The sequence below is a fragment of the Alternaria atra genome (genome assembly GCF_907166805.1).
Source record: "Alternaria atra isolate CS162 genome assembly, contig: 37, whole genome shotgun sequence".
Lineage (NCBI taxonomy): Eukaryota > Fungi > Ascomycota > Dothideomycetes > Pleosporales > Pleosporaceae > Alternaria > Alternaria atra.
The window spans coordinates 31,745-47,210 of record NW_025091336.1 but is presented as its reverse complement, the minus strand read 5'-3'; the positions used below and the strand labels follow the sequence as shown (position 1 = coordinate 47,210).

Here is a 15,466-nt window from a genome sequence, read left to right as displayed (position 1 = left end):
TGAGTGAAGAACTGCGAAATTGTTTGGCTGTGTAAACAAGAATGTGCGGAGACAAGTGATGTTTCAATTAGAGACTCTGGTATCTAAGTCGTCATGAGCAGCTTGGATATATATACAGCATTCATGTTCCGATGGAAAAGACGACCAATTCCTGATTGGTTCGCTCGTTCATGTTGACCCGACTAAGCTGTGCGGCCCGGGCGTAAGATGGCGGGCGGTGCAGGTTGTGGGCCTTATTGCTCCCGGCAAAGTCGAGTCTTACACATTGACATGGCTTCGCAATCTGTAGGTCATTTTCGAGTTCGAGTGGAGATATGATTATTGATACGCTGTGTGCAGTTCTGACTGATCCTGGTATCTCGTCGACTGAATGGTAGGTTCTTGAATGTCACCCGAGTACAGACAGGCAGTCGTGAAGTTTAGCACACGAGCATGCCAGAACACAGAATGAGTTTGGGATATTGCAGAGTGCTTCCTCCGCCATGAGAGTATTTTGCGGTGGTATTTCTGGAGGATGGAAGTCATCCGAAATCTGTCTCGAGCTTGAACCCAATCGAAGCTTTGCAAGCACACTGCAGTCCAACCCAAGAGTCCGCGTGATGTGCATTAGCTACCGCCGATCTCGCTAACGGCTTGCGCATCGCTGCGGTGAAACCCAACGTGTACTTGCGATTGATACATGACGTTTAGAGTAGAAGCGAATGAGGGTGGTGGAGGCGCAGGTTAAGGTAACCCATAACGCACGAAAAGCGACTAGGCGTGCAAAAAACGGTTGGTAGCAGGATGTGGCAGTCCAAGGCGATTGGCTCGTTGGAGTCAATTATCGAAATAGCAATCAGATATGAAGGGATGAAAGAGGTTGGTTGTAAGGCTGAAACGGAAAGATCTACCATGGTAAATGTCAACAATGTACGAGCGGACCAATCACGCACAGGATCGCTTCCCCACTGCCTCTCCAAATCTTAGGCCTCCCAGGCGCAGCGATCCTACTAGCAATAGCCACCACTACAGCGGTGTTCTCGACCCGGAGTAAGTCGGTGAACACTTTTAAGGTCTATGCAAACCTCACCGGCGCGCATAGGATCAAAAGACTCAGCCTGCTTTAGGATGTTCACTCTCTCGCCAACCCATTTGTGTACGTTTTCTCCAAATGTACCGTACCTTATCATTTCGCTACTTCTTTATGTTTATAGGCCTGTGTTCTACCTTTCGAAAGAGCGGCTCGACGGCTGCTGGGTGTATACGAGGGGCCGTCAAGTTGTCTTCTTTTCGTACGCTGTAGTCCAAGCGAGGGAAGCAACGAGTGATGCCAGGTTTGTATCCTCACGGTTGTGAGCAAAGCCCTAGATTCATCTCCAAAAGTTTGCTTGGAATTGCCACTTTTGTACTCCTCCCCTCACGTGACGTACGCTCATGCAACAACGCTCTAGTTTATACTTTCGTCAACCGTTGCGACCTGTTACATCAGCCTCATTGTTCGTCCTCTTCCACCGCAGTTCTCCCTGATCAGAAGTTTTCTTTCTTCTGGTTGCGCCGACCTTGCTCGTGGTCTGTGATTTAACTTCAAAAGCCATTATCGTGCAACGAGAAGCAATATGGCTAGGTCCATGTTCAACACCACGCTAACGGAATTATCGACAACAGGTATTACGCTATTGATGGTAAGGGCGACCATTCGGCGGAAGACGGGTTAGGGCTTCCTATCAACTTGCGTGAAGACGATATAACTATCGGGATATATCGCACAGGCTTTTGCACTCGGTGAACAGCTATATCACTCAAGGTGAGGCCCACATGCGCAAGACTATTGCGATAGAAAGCGTAGGAGTTGGTATGATGAGAGTAACAAAGATATGTTGTGGTTGTCTGAATCAGCTTCAGATCTAAGGATCAGAAACGCTATTGTTGGTTCCGCTCCATCCCAAGTCGTCCACGCAAACGCAGGCAAATCAACGCAGCCTAATTTTCTTGGCGGCGCGACTCGGACACGCACTTTGTGCGTAGAAATGAAGGCAGCTATGGCCGTTCACGATATACGCAAATATCACATTAAGTGAGATCTCCTCTATAAGATATCCTGAATCACCACGGCGATTACAGTACGAACATGGCACTCGACCCAGTGGCGTTTCGAGCTATACTAGGAGCCATAGGTACAGGTCGAAGCGGAGTTCTAGGACTCGAAATAACTCTTCAAATCGTTAGGACAGGGTTCACGTTCAGAGCAGGCATCCTGGGAAAAGGACGCCAGTCTCGTCGTCGAATGAAGCTGGAAGAGCGAGACACTATCGCCATCCCAGGACTAGATCGCCGCCAAACAGCGATCGCGATCGAGGATCCAGTAGGAGACTGCCGATCTGTGAGAACAAAATTTTGAATCTAGGTGACTTACCTTTCCTAGGTACTGCCGGACCTTCAGGTGGAGGTGAAGCGTCTCCGCTGCCTCGAGTCGTGGACACGCCAAATCGTGCAAACGACACGGAAGTATCGAACAGATACGAGCGATAACATCACATTGTTTTGCTAGCCAGGATAGCAAACAATCGCTTGCTGGAGATAAAAGGATTACAGTCGCGGACTGAGGTCGTAATCGACGAGACCGATGGTTCCTCGAAGCCGCCGTGGTTTTCATACGCAAAACAACGTAGATGTGATTGACTCGGAGAATGGCCGACAACAGGAACGCACCCCTCAGCGGCGATTATTGGAAGGGCACCATAGCATATCTATTGTTCCACGGCAGCGGCGTGGCCGAAGTTCAGGCTTGATGAGCAATGGTCCTCCAACTGGGTCCTCTATTGAGATGCGGATACCTCCAGCATCCAATGCGAAGTCTGCGCGTAAGATAAGGGGCATCATTGCTATTGGCGCTGAATACGCTTCAGGTCCGCGGTCGAGCCGTGGTTTGAACACGATCGCGAGGCAGGCGCATTCATGGTGTAATACTTCGTGGATACCTTTGATAGCGAATAATTGCTCATATCACAAAGAGGTGATCTGCGCGTATGATGGTATGTAATAAGCGCGGTAACGTAATTACTTTGATGTAGCATCAAACTGGGCGTCCCTCATCTCGGTGAATCGATGTTAATTGTCGTGCCTCGATTAGACAAGGACTTCTGATGTCAAAGTTTGATGGGTGTTCCGATCCTGACGTTTGTAAATGGCTTTGCTCACCAGGCTCTTTGGAGTGATTATGGTGATCGAGTAGAAGGCCGATTATAGGAAGATATGACCTTGCGGTGCTGTAGAGTGATATCTCAGCCTACCCGTATACCCTTCACAACTGTATGAAGAGTATATCCAGTCGTCTCTCAGTTTGCGACGCACTATAAATATTCGATAGAAACAGCAAGTTTGAACAGAAGCTGCTCGATTTTATGGCCTCAGACTAAGTAAATATCCTGTTCTTCTACATCCCATTCTACCCAATCTTTGCTATCATCGTGGCCCAGCGGGTCAACGAATTGAACACTACCTCCTGCTAATTCGTACCCCTGCTTCCCCATCAGATATGTTCCTCCAAGAAACTTATAGTGTTTTTCCTGAGCGACTTGTCGTAGAATGCAAGGTATGTGGCAACCGAAGATGATCCCACATGTATCTCCTGTTTGGGTAACAACTGGAGCTAAACCCATGTATCCGCGGTTCGTGACGATGAATCGGGAACCGCCCAATTTTTGCCCTATAGGATCGAGAAACTGCTCCAAAAAGCTGCTATCGTCTGGTGACAGGTGCTCATGGTAGGATTGTTGGCTGGTAGCAAACACCCCGTGCTCGGCTTCGATATATGCCATGAACGAAGCTCTCCATTGCCGCCACTGTGTCCACGGCCCGTAGTGTATACCAAGGGTCAAAGCATCAAAGAAGGCGTCCATTCTACGAGAAGACCCGTAAGGTGAGTTCTCAAGCATGTGACTCATAGTTTTCCATAGCGCACTCATTATTTGCGTTGTCGTTGTATTAAATTCGAAGGCATCTGAAATATATCGTACATAATCTGTAATAACGCCCTTTACGGAAAGAACCCCATCGTGCATGATTTTCGGCTCACTAAAGGATCCGTCGCGGGAACTGAGCGGTACGCCATAATTTGGAATCTTTGACGCAATAGACCACCAAACGATATCCCAGCGGGGTACCCATGAAGGTATATCAACAGAACCAACATCGAGTCCATGAGCAACATAGTCTAATGGTCGGGTACTCTTCGTTACTTGTATGTACTGTATTGCAAATAGCCGATACACTTCCGTAGGTGCTAGATTGTAGTCAGGCTGTGTGCTACCCACCCATTTAGGATCTTCTGACAATTCCACAAAAGCGTAAATTCTGTCGCGCGGATCTGACAGTTTCAGCACTCTCGCGATGTCAAGGTCTTCTAAAACGGATTGCGGCATGTAATCTTGCTCAGCTCTGAAGATTTTGTCCAAGATCTTATTGCGGTGTCTGAAAGCATCGTAATGGCTTTGAATTGACGTAGTGTGGAATCCAAGTGCATAAAATTGCGATTCTGCACGGCGAAACTGCCACGAATATACGCGCATCAACTCTTCCCAGTCAAACTCGCTTTGGTGCCAGATGACCAGACCATACTGCGCGAAGGCCGCTTCCCTGACAACCCAACCGCGCTTGAACCAATCTTGATGGAAAAGATGAAATAGAGATGTCCATCGGGAGTCCGACAAAATAGGATCGTTCTCCTCAGGATAGGGAAAAGAGTCCCACGACATGTCGATCTGCTTGCAAGTATCGTCTATCATCCGATTGACGTCGTCTAACAAAGAGCACAGTTGCGGCCCATGGCCATCATCGATGGATCCAACCCAGATCAGAACACACTTTGCTGAGCGGTAAATATCCCCCATGATCGCAACTTGATGGCCTTTCTCATCGAGATCATCTTGATTGATACAGATCCCATCAGCCCATAGCTTACGCCGTCTATAAGGAAGTCGGACGCGTCTTAGCACATTGGACAAACTCTTCGTGATCTTGATGATGCGGTCATCGCAGATGATCTTTTTGTTCTTCTTGCTCTTTCCCCAGACGTACGAAATAGCCTCAAATTTCGTTTTTGATAAAGGCGCTGTCCGTAAACTGCATCTGAGTGGGTCATTGCCTGTGCCACGGTGAAGGATAATGTAGCGGAAGGATCCATCTTGAGGCAGCTCTTTGTACTGATAAGACTGACTGTGAGAGCGCGAAGTTTTGTGGCGTTTTCGTGTCATGGTGAACGCTTCACCAACACTACAGGCAGAGGGTAAGTGAAGAGTTCTGGTGTTGGAAGTCGACCTTGGTTGGAGAGCCGAATGTGAGTAAAGACAGTAAGTTGTGAGGTTTGGGAATGGAAAGAGATGTTGGGTGAGCAGGCTCGAAGCGGGGAAGTTGACTTCCGACCACGTGCATATCATCTTCAGCCTCACAACTGCCAAATCGCCCCTACAGACATTGAAGTATTGATGCAGGATCCTGGCTCAGACTTGTATCGGTAAATTGTGTAAGCCTAGGTCACACTCAATAGTGCCATCGTACGCCGATATAGCTTCATGAAAACTATCAATCTTAGGGCCACTACTTCCTCGCCATATCCTGCGCCACAATCGCCCTCACGTACCCCGCCACCCTCTCTGCAACGGGCACTCCATGGCGAATACAAAATCCATGTGGCCAACTTTCCCTCTCATCAATCTCCATGATAGGTTTCCAATTATCGCCTTGCCCCTCAACCTCATCCACACCATCCCCGCAGCTAAACCTTCCACGACTATGAATCAGCGCATCCCTCGTTGCATCTGCGACCCAATGGTCTTGACGCGCAAACAAGAAGCGCAAGATGGGCCGGGGATGCGGATGTGTGGTTGCGGGTTCTGAAGCGGCGGCGCCCCAGATCTCTTCGTCCCAGATGTCGGTGTCGATCTGGAACATTTCGTCGCGCGCCATGTGCAAGGCTTGGTGAATGCCGTGCGGGGATTTGACAAAGGCCGCAGTTGTTTGAGCAGCGTCGGAGGGGAAATCCATGAATTTGGCTATTAAGTTGGCAATGAGGGAGATTGGTAACAGGAAAGTAAGGAAGTTGACGAAAAGTGCTGCAAAGGTTGCAAAGTTGGAGTTCTTGAGGAAGGGCTGCACGACATGATTAGCATATGCTGGAAAAAGCAGCGCGGGGATGTACATACGGAAGCTTTCATCCCACTCTCACTCCTCGCAATATCCACAACCGTAGGAAACAGTCCAATCGCTCCTACAACCCTCGTCTCAAAGTCCTCTCCCGCCATCCCATGCGCCCTCAACCTGCGAATAATCTCCAAGGAGATGTACGCACCCACCGAATGTCCCACAAGAATTACCCGCACATCCTTGGCTCCCTGCTCTTTAACTTCTTCAACCAAATCCGCTAGCTCGTCTTCAGAATGCCGGATCTGGTCTTGCAAGCCGTATGGCGGCTGTTTCCGCCATTTCATCGTCTTGATCTCGGCATTGTTCATTTCAAAACCAGATAGACTTCTTCCGTAGACCTGAAATTCGACATCGCGATCGGATGCCGTGTTGTGACTCAGTAGGCCGTACAGATGTGTTAGAAAAGTGCGGTAGTATTCTACGAGGCCAGGGTTGCCCGTTACAAAGTAGATGAGGTAGGTTCTTGACGTGGCTTTTTTGCCAGGCTCTGGGGGTGTGCGGAGATGTATTTGGGAAGCTGGGGCAACGGAAGACATTTTTGGTGGGTTGCTTTACGTTGGATTGAGATTGTAGAGTTGCAGAAGGGGCTGGAGAGCGATTTTATGAAGCGCGACTTTTGATATCTCGGTTGCGCTAGGTTCAACCTGGGTTCATGCATAAGGCGCTACACTTGGTGTGGTATAGCGCAAATCACAACCATCTAGAACGTTGGACAAGTCTGACCGACAAAGATCTACCTGTTGCCGCGATTCTGACAAGATATTTCTTGAGCAACATTGATCTCAAAAGATGCTGACTACATACTTGGAGATTGCGAATTGATATTGCCCAGGTACTGATCGGGTATCACTATATCCTTCTGCCTTACATCATTGTCGTTTGACTGTCACACTCGACCGCTCAATAACATCTTCAGTCCTGCTTCAGAAATAACTCCAATACTCCAACCATCCTCTCTTTTCTAGCCGCCTTATCTCTCTCCCTTCCTCCGTCCTTCCACTTGACCAAACAATCCGCAAAGACGACAGCATAGTTCCTTACAATAAGTTGTCGGATAGCCACTTCGGGCACCTTGCTTAATGTTTTCCTCCTAATCTTTGCCTGAGGACTGGACGGAAGACTCATGTCCGCGCTCACTCTCTTATTGCTATCCTCTGGACGGGGCTTGGATACCTCGGTAATCTGGTTCGCGATGTTCTGGAGGAAGGAGAGGATGAGAAGAAACGTAGCGTTGTGGTTGGGTGCTGTTGCCAGTATCTCTAGGATAGTCATCTTCTCATCGTCAGTAGAGAAGTCGAGAGAAGGTGTAGTCTTCAAAGCCTTCTCGTGGCGAGCTAGTGCTTCTTCCAACTTCTCCCACAGGCTTTTAGTAATCACGCCGTCTGTAAGGCTATTTAGGAAGGTAAGGAGAGCTTCAGCCAACATCTCGACACGCTCTTTGCTGCGCGTCTCTGGGTAAAACGCATCGATGAATGGCGTATCGCAATCAAGCGCGTCATAGATGTCAGCGAGCTCGTCCTCTCGATCATGGCCGTTGTCACTCCGACCTTTGACAAAAGGCCACCCTGCGTTGTCCTGCCACGGCGCCCTCTCTCCATCGCTCTTGGTCATATCCCACTCGGCTAGGGTTCGCTCCGTCAAGTCTTCTATCGCCTCGGTCAGCCGAAATACTTCCCTAGGCACGCTCCATTTTACCTCGCCACGGGCTGGTATCTGGTTCTGCAGCTTTCTGACACCGCCTTCGGGAATCTTGATCAGCTTGTCGATGGATCGTGCAAGTACGGACGGTTGCCAATGAGCGCGGATGGGAAGGAAGTGGTCTCGTCCATTTTCAACGCGTAGGACAAGGATTTCGTCAATCATGGCATCCCCTTCGTTGAGATTGCGTACTGAGTTTAGACTTTCAATCTTGAGTTTCAGTTCAACATTGAGAACGTCTGCAGGTGCGAGTGTGAAGTACTGATGGATGTCATCTGGTCTTGGCTTATCGAGCTTGTCGTGCGCTTTGTCAAAAGTGACGGAGAGCCAGGACGGGAACGGACCAGCAGGTTGATTTTGGTCTACCGGGCGATCGGCGAATCCGAAGGTAGCCGGTACACGTCCAGTGTTTGCGATGGTAATATTGCGTCGGAAAGACTTTGCAAACTTGACGTCGCCAAAGTCTACTCCTTCAAAGGTGCTGTCTGTTTTGTTCCGATCGTCGGGGGAAGTACCAGTCGCGCGTTCTACCACTACTGCGATCGACGGTCGACCTTCGTTCTCTTGGCGATCTACCTCGCGAGCCACCTCGCCGTGGATGGCAGTCTTCAGCTCCGGTATGACGGCGTCATATTGTAGTTTGAAGACAGCGTCCAAGGGCTTGTGGTCGGAACTGAGGACGCGCATGTGTGTAGTATAGTATTCGAGCAGTAGCTCAGCCTAAACCATAACAGTCAGTCAAGTATTCTCCCCAATGTCCAGAACCAGACGGATTGCAGTAAACTCACAGCAAGATCATCCTTGGTCTTGATTGGCTCAGGCTCTGGGTCATCGTTTTCCTCATACTCGTCGTATGTGTCGCCATCGGTGTCTGGGTCGTACTCGTACATGACGTCATACTCCCCTGGCACGTCGATGCCTTTCAGCTTCATCTCTTCATCATGTTGACGTGCTGCTTCTTGATCTTTGACTCGAGTGTCATACTGCTGTTTAGAGGCTCGCGTCCGGTAGAGGATGCGATCGCACCAACTGGGACAGCGGCGCTTCTCGCTCGAGTCAAAAACGCCAACCTTGCCGATGTCGTACTTGTAAGACGGCAGGAATCTAACAGGGCCTTCTTCCCACCCATCGTGGAAGGCCTTGCCGCCTTTCATCATCTGGTGTAACTCATCGTGGGGTAGTAGTGATGAGATGGTGGTTTGTAGCGAAGCTGGATCGAGCTCTGCTGGATCGGGAACTGCATCGCGTGTATCCTCAGATGACTGTTTCGAGCCATATGCAGAGTCGTCAGAGGTTGACGGCCGGCCATCGTTCCCTTCCTTGTCCATGTCTTTAGTGTGTATCGTGAGCAAGCGGCGAACATCATCGCCCGGCATGCCGTTGAGACGGTAGTTCAGATCGCCAAACCAAAAGGCAAAGTCCTCTTCACCCAAGCCTTCGCCGCTGTTTTGTGTAGGCCCCAAGGCATCTACGATAGGGTTGAACCGTGTTCGGGAGTTGATTTGAGCAGCGTCCCAGTTCCTCCTGTCCAGCGACGCCTTGTCTGCACCAGCGGCCAGATGCGAATTTATGAAGACCAGCCGAGTTGTCTCCCCCAGAACGATGCGCGTCGTCACGGCACCTTTGTTGCCCATGTATCCCATCAAGCCAGTGCCCACGCTTGTCGTGCTGACATTCTTGATCTGCGGGAGGACTTCTGGGGAAGCGTAGATGACTAGCCACAGGCCGATAAGTTGCTGCTCCGATACCAACTGATAGCCCTTGGGCAAAACAGCTTCGAGCGACGCTTTCCATTTGTTCGCCGTGGTGGGGTCGGTGTATGGTCTCAGAGCTTCTGCCGCGGATGTGATGTCGACAATCTCCTGTAGACCCAGCGCATAGATATCGATGTCTTCTCCACCTGGCACCTCGCCTGCTTCGTGATGAGGGACAGTCGGCTCCAATGTGCTGTGCCTTGCTTCCTGGGCTGGAACGCTCTCCCTGCCGCCCTTGCCGTGCTCTGCAGAGTCCGACACGCCTAGTCCAGCGAGAGACTCTTCAATGCCCTTGCCCTGGACGAACCACTTGCCGATGTCCTGTTCTGTGCCCTTTTGTGCGCCCGTATTCCACGTGCCGACTTTGATGCGCACATTGCGCGGTCGCGTGTATTCGGCTCGGCGCTCATAGAGAGCTTGGGAGAGGGACGTCTGGTGTGTGGTGATGGAAGCTATGCTCGGAGTGCGCGGATCGAGAAATGCGCCAGGAATACTCGCATCCAGGCGCTCAGTGGAGCGCACAGAAGAGGCTTCGGGCGCCATGGCGGGGTCGAGGAAGAAGGATGGCGGCGGGTGCGGGTGCGGGTGCGGGTGCGGGTGACGGGGACGTGACGGAGGTTTGCAGGCAAGGGATGCAGGGTCTGCGTGAGTGAATGCGCAGTCGCCCCATGATGATGGCTTGATGCGATTAAGCGGCAGGCAGTTGAGCCACAGTCCGCTGTTAGCAATGACGATGGTGAAGCCGCGGACAGGGCCATGGCGGTGCTTTGCTAGGCCCAAGCTTGCCTCGACATCCCACGCCGCATATGCAGGACCTCTCTACCCGTGCCTGACTACCCCGAACGCGACTCACGATCCATTTTCCTTGCCCTCCACCACCACCACCACCACAACAACAACAACAACAATAACCAACATCCATAACAAGACATGGCGCCACACCGTAAAGCCCGCGCGAATCAGCCCCAGCCGCCGCCCCAGCCGTCAGACTACGAGACAGACGCGCCGCCTGCCGTCGACGTGCCCCTCCCACCTCCGCGATCCAACGAAGAGCTCAACTTCGCCGTCCTCCGTCGCCAGTATGCCGATCTAGCATCCATTGAACACGTTACCCCGTATGCCGCGCTATATACCTTCAACCTCGAAACACAGTCATGGGAGAAGGTGGGCATCGAAGGCACCCTCTTTATCTGCCAGCTCACGCCCTCACCCATTGGCGCTGAGCGATACTGCGCCATCATTCTCAACCGTCGCGGTCTAGACAACTTCTACCAGGAGCTCACTAGCAGTGAAGAGATGGAGATATCAGATCCTTATGTCATCATCCAGGGCGAGCAAGTCTACGGCATCTGGATCTTCGCCGACCCACCACCTGCCTCGACCGCCAACTGTCGCGTCGAGACTGCCGCCAAGATGATGGACATCGCCGACAGGGCAAGAGCGAGCCGCGAAGCCCTTGAGCCCACTACCAAGGCGACCGAGCCTGCCGAAGCCGCTTCCTCTGCCCCCATGGGCCGCCAGCTGTCCCTGCGAGAGCTCTTCGGTCAACAACGCGAACAAGATGCCGGTTTCAGCATCCACAACCACAACACTCACCCTATGCCCAGCATGCATCAGCAGCAACAAGGATATATGCCGACTTCTGGTCCAGCGCAAAACGATGTGCTAGGTCAGCTCTTCATGAAGGCAAAGCAGAATCACAACGGCCTTGGCTGATGTGACCCTACTCCAGGTATCGTGCGGCAGAGATTGTCGGGCGATCGCAGATGCTCACTAGTAGTGCCGCAGTCAGACGGCACGATCGTTGCTTCATCGGAGCTCGACGCTCAAAACACATTGAAACAGCAGCCATCAAGGAGTGCTTCCGGCCATACAGTCAGCAGACGAGAGCGCACCATTGAGTGCGAGGAAGACGGATGGTCAGCCATCATCGGCCACCTTCTCTACGATATCACATGGGTGCTGTTGAGATCAATATCCATCTTCATACTGTATTGGCTTGCCACGCACGCGGAAAGCAAAAGTCGGCAAATTATCTATATTCTTGTGTCTATCCAGATACTGCACATTGGCGCGAGCCTGAAGGACTATTGGTATGGATCTCTCAAGAAAGGCTGCACATGTAGTTGCAGGTGCCAGCAGTCTTCTGAGCGCCTGTACGAAGGCAGATCAATTGTAGTATAGAGGGAGGACAGGATGCTATCCAGCCTGCGTTCTTGCGTATGTACACTAGTATTCGATCGATACCCCTTTTGAAGTTTGATCTTACTCTGCAATGGGATAGCATCAGCCGATTGACTTCCAGCTATTTCCCTATCTATCTCTTGTGAGCTAACGTTGCTCCTCCCGTACTTGGTAAGGGACCTGGTAGGGCTGAGGGTGACCTCACACTCCCGCAGATCCCTGCATGTCTACCCCACGGCGGGGCATCCGCTCACCCAAAAATTTCCAGTCGCAAACATCTTCAACATACAACACTCCAGTATACACACGCCACACACACCATGTCTGAATCTCTCCGCATTCTTCTTGTCGGCAACGGCGGCCGCGAACATGCCATCGCCTGGAAACTTCTACAATCGCCTTCGATCGAGCACATTTACGTCTGCCCCGGTAACGGCGGGACTGCAACCCTGAACAGCAAAGTCACCAACGTAACACAAGTAAAGGACACCGACTTCACTGGTCTCGTCAACTTCGCGAAAGAGAAGAACATCAACCTGTTAATACCCGGACCTGAAGCACCACTGGTAGCAGGTATCGTCGACTACTTCCAAGAAAATGGTCTCAAGAGCATCAAAGCATTCGGACCAAGCAAGGCTGCTGCGCGAATGGAGGGCAGCAAGACATTCAGCAAAGATTTCATGAAGCGCCACAACATCTCCACAGCCGCGTACGAGAACTTCAGCAAATACGATGACGCAAAAGCGTACCTCGACTCCATCTCACACAACGTTGTCATCAAGGCATCAGGTCTGGCAGCAGGCAAGGGTGTAATCATACCACAGAGCAAAGAGGAGGCACATGCAGCACTCAAAGACATCATGTTAACACGAGAATTTGGAACTGCAGGTGACGAGGTTGTCATTGAGGAGTTCTTGGAGGGAGACGAGTTGTCGATCCTCACATTCAGTGATGGCCGCACGATCAAATCCCTACCACCAGCACAAGACCACAAGCGTATCTTCGACAACGACGAGGGACCAAACACAGGAGGAATGGGAACATATGCACCGACACGCATTGCGCCGAAAGACGTCCTCGAGCGTGTAGACAAGGACATCCTCCAACCCACTGTTGATGGCATGCGATCCGAAGGCTTCGAGTTCAAGGGCGTACTATTTACCGGACTCATGATGACAAAGAATGGACCCAAGGTGTTGGAATACAATGTTCGCTTTGGAGACCCAGAGACACAGAGCTTGCTGGCGCTCATGGAAGGCGATCTCGCCGAAGTCATGGCCGCATGTGCGGACGGACGGTTGAAGGACGTGGATGTCAAGGTCTCGAGCAAGAGCGCGGCGACAGTGGTAGTAGCTGCTGGTGGATACCCCGGCAGCTATGCCAAGGGCACAGTCATGAAGTTGGATACTGTACCAGAAGGTTGGTTTGCTCTTGTATGCCATGATGGAGTTAACAAATGATGCTAACGCGGTGTAGATGTCGTTCTCTTCCACGCCGGAACCTCTTTCTCGGACAACACACTCAAGACCGCTGGTGGTCGCGTCATCGCTTCGACAGCTACTGCACCTACTCTGGAGGAAGCTGTTGCGAAGGCTTACAAGGGCGTCGAGTGCATACACTTCGAGGGCATGCAGTACCGCAAAGACATTGCGGGACGGGCATTGAAGAAGTAGAGGCGGACATTAGGGAAAAACATATGGCGTTCAAGATGGGCATACCAAAGACTTAGGATCAAAAGAGTGGATATGCGCAATACGATAGGCTAGAGTCGAACATTGGATGATTGACGAAGATAAAACATCTATATCTGAACTATACTACCAGCTGCCGAGAGTCAACGATCACGATGGATCGCCCTATCATTCTAGTGTGGAAGCACACAAGGTAGACTACACGTTCCGATAAAGCGTACTGCCTTTCTTGGACACATGCTTATCGGATGACATTACCTACTCAGCCTTCTCAATGGCAACAAGTGCCGCAACAGATTGAGAATTAAACGGTCGGCGAGATCGGTTGTTGGCGATTGTTACCGGAGCATCGGGCTGTAGAAAGAAGTCTTGATGGCCACCTACCTACCTACCTACCTGGCCATCGTCTACACGGACAAATTTGAGTCAGCTGAATAAATGCGCGTCGCTCAACAAGGCTTTACTTGATGAACAATCGTTGTGATCTCCCTTGACAAGAGACATCCTAGGAGCTATCATCGTCAGTCGCGATCTTGCGCTTTTTCTCCCTCTTCTCCTTCTTATGCTTCTTCCTCTCGTTTGATACATCCTCTTCTTCCTTTTTCCGCTTCTTTTGAAGAGCATCTTGGTCGTCTAGCACATTACCGTTTGGCTCTTTGGGATTGAGGGTCGCCTGATGTTCAGTGCCTCCCGCAGCCTTTTCCTTCTCTTCTTGTTCTTTCAGTCGTGCCGCTCTCAGCTCATTCTTTTGCCGTATAGCGTCCTGTAAGACCGGGCCGTTCCGCTTCAAGGCGTCTGCAGCCGCAGCAACACCAGCCTGCACTTTGTTCTGACCATCGCCACTTCCAAGCCATTCGTCTTTGTAGCCCCATCCAGTGAGGTAAATACCAATGTGGTAGCATTGCACGCTATTCGAGTCGTATGTCATAGGTCTCTCCTCTTTAGTCATGAGCTTGACACCTTTACCGAGGACAAGCTTGTTGAGCTCATCTCTGGCTTGAGGATTTTCGATAATCTTCTCCCTGAAGCCGAGGAGTTGTGGTGCCCAGAGCTCAGTGAGCCATGCTTCCGCGACCTCGAATCCGTTCTCTGGATCCGACAGCACGACTGCTGCAACATAGGCTTCGACGATATCGGCAACTACTTTCTGGTATTGCTTAGAGTTTTTGTCCCATACAGCCCGGTGCTTCAGTCGATCTGGAAAACCGTAGGCGATGGAAAACTTGCGCAAAGTTACGTTCTCAACCAGTCGTTCGCGCCACATGCATAGCTCTGGGACATCGACATGTGGGAAGCGATTGTAGAGGGCGCGCGAGGCAATAAGTTCAATGTAGGCGTCGCCTAGCAGTTCGAGTCGCTCGTAGTCTAGACTAAGATCCTCGCCGAGCGTCGAGCCTGGGATGCTAGGGTCGAATATGGCGGAACGATGAGTGAAGACGGCTTCGTGGAGATGGGGTTCTTTGATAGGCGGTAGAGGAGGTAGGTCCTGGGCAGCTCGTACTGTGCGCTCGACGTATTCGGGTATGGCGACCTTGACTGCCTTGTCAGGCCTCTTCTCGTCAAGCTCGCGCTTCGCTTTGGAAGAGGTTGAATCGTTTCGCGCGCAGAGCAGTCGGCGGAGTTGGTGAGCGTGATGTAGGATATCTTTGTCTGCACCCATAGTAGCCTCGTCTGCGACAAACCTGTCCAGCAAAGCTACCAAGCCTGTCTGCATGTCCTTCGAGGACAGCTCAGGCGCTGGTGGATTAGTACTATAGCCTACGCCGATGCGATGTTGCGGCAGGTGCTTCTTGGGGTGCTGATCGCGTCCATAGTGATTGAAACCTCCGCCACGTTTCTGGGATGCCATGGTGAGAGAGTGAGAGAGGGGTGAGTTTCGGATGTGTTATCAGTGATAGATGCGGCTCGAGAAAGTTGGTGACATCTTCACTCACGCTAGTCGGGAGCGCCAAGGGCACC

The 15,466-nt window shown here is 51.3% G+C and overlaps 6 protein-coding genes across 6 annotated transcripts; 2 read left to right on the top strand and 4 right to left on the bottom strand.

Moving 5' to 3' along the window:
- Positions 1-3,386: 3,386 nt before the first annotated feature.
- On the bottom strand, positions 3,387-5,231 carry ALTATR162_LOCUS11739 (uncharacterized protein; the record flags this gene model as incomplete). The annotated part of the gene is made up of 1 exon (XM_043319381.1): positions 3,387-5,231. The coding sequence occupies one exon, from the start codon at positions 5,229-5,231 to the stop codon at positions 3,387-3,389; it is 1,845 nt and encodes a 614-aa protein (XP_043175316.1).
- A 343-nt stretch (positions 5,232-5,574) lies between these two features.
- On the bottom strand, positions 5,575-6,716 carry ALTATR162_LOCUS11738 (uncharacterized protein; the record flags this gene model as incomplete). The annotated part of the gene is made up of 2 exons (XM_043319380.1): positions 5,575-6,126; positions 6,180-6,716. The coding sequence occupies 2 exons, from the start codon at positions 6,714-6,716 to the stop codon at positions 5,575-5,577; spliced, it is 1,089 nt and encodes a 362-aa protein (XP_043175315.1).
- Positions 6,717-7,092: 376 nt separating this feature from the next.
- ALTATR162_LOCUS11737 (uncharacterized protein) lies at positions 7,093-10,175 on the bottom strand (the record flags this gene model as incomplete). The annotated part of the gene is made up of 2 exons (XM_043319379.1): positions 7,093-8,598; positions 8,667-10,175. The coding sequence occupies 2 exons, from the start codon at positions 10,173-10,175 to the stop codon at positions 7,093-7,095; spliced, it is 3,015 nt and encodes a 1,004-aa protein (XP_043175314.1).
- Positions 10,176-10,562: 387 nt separating this feature from the next.
- On the top strand, positions 10,563-11,348 carry ALTATR162_LOCUS11736 (uncharacterized protein; the record flags this gene model as incomplete). The annotated part of the gene is made up of 1 exon (XM_043319378.1): positions 10,563-11,348. One exon carries the CDS (start codon positions 10,563-10,565, stop codon positions 11,346-11,348), a length of 786 nt encoding a protein of 261 aa, XP_043175313.1.
- Positions 11,349-12,136: 788 nt separating this feature from the next.
- On the top strand, positions 12,137-13,489 carry ALTATR162_LOCUS11735 (uncharacterized protein; the record flags this gene model as incomplete). The annotated part of the gene is made up of 2 exons (XM_043319377.1): positions 12,137-13,235; positions 13,293-13,489. The coding sequence occupies 2 exons, from the start codon at positions 12,137-12,139 to the stop codon at positions 13,487-13,489; spliced, it is 1,296 nt and encodes a 431-aa protein (XP_043175312.1).
- A 523-nt stretch (positions 13,490-14,012) lies between these two features.
- ALTATR162_LOCUS11734 (uncharacterized protein) lies at positions 14,013-15,356 on the bottom strand (the record flags this gene model as incomplete). Its single annotated transcript, XM_043319376.1, has 1 exon — positions 14,013-15,356. One exon carries the CDS (start codon positions 15,354-15,356, stop codon positions 14,013-14,015), a length of 1,344 nt encoding a protein of 447 aa, XP_043175311.1.
- Between the last annotated feature and the right edge of the window lie 110 nt (positions 15,357-15,466).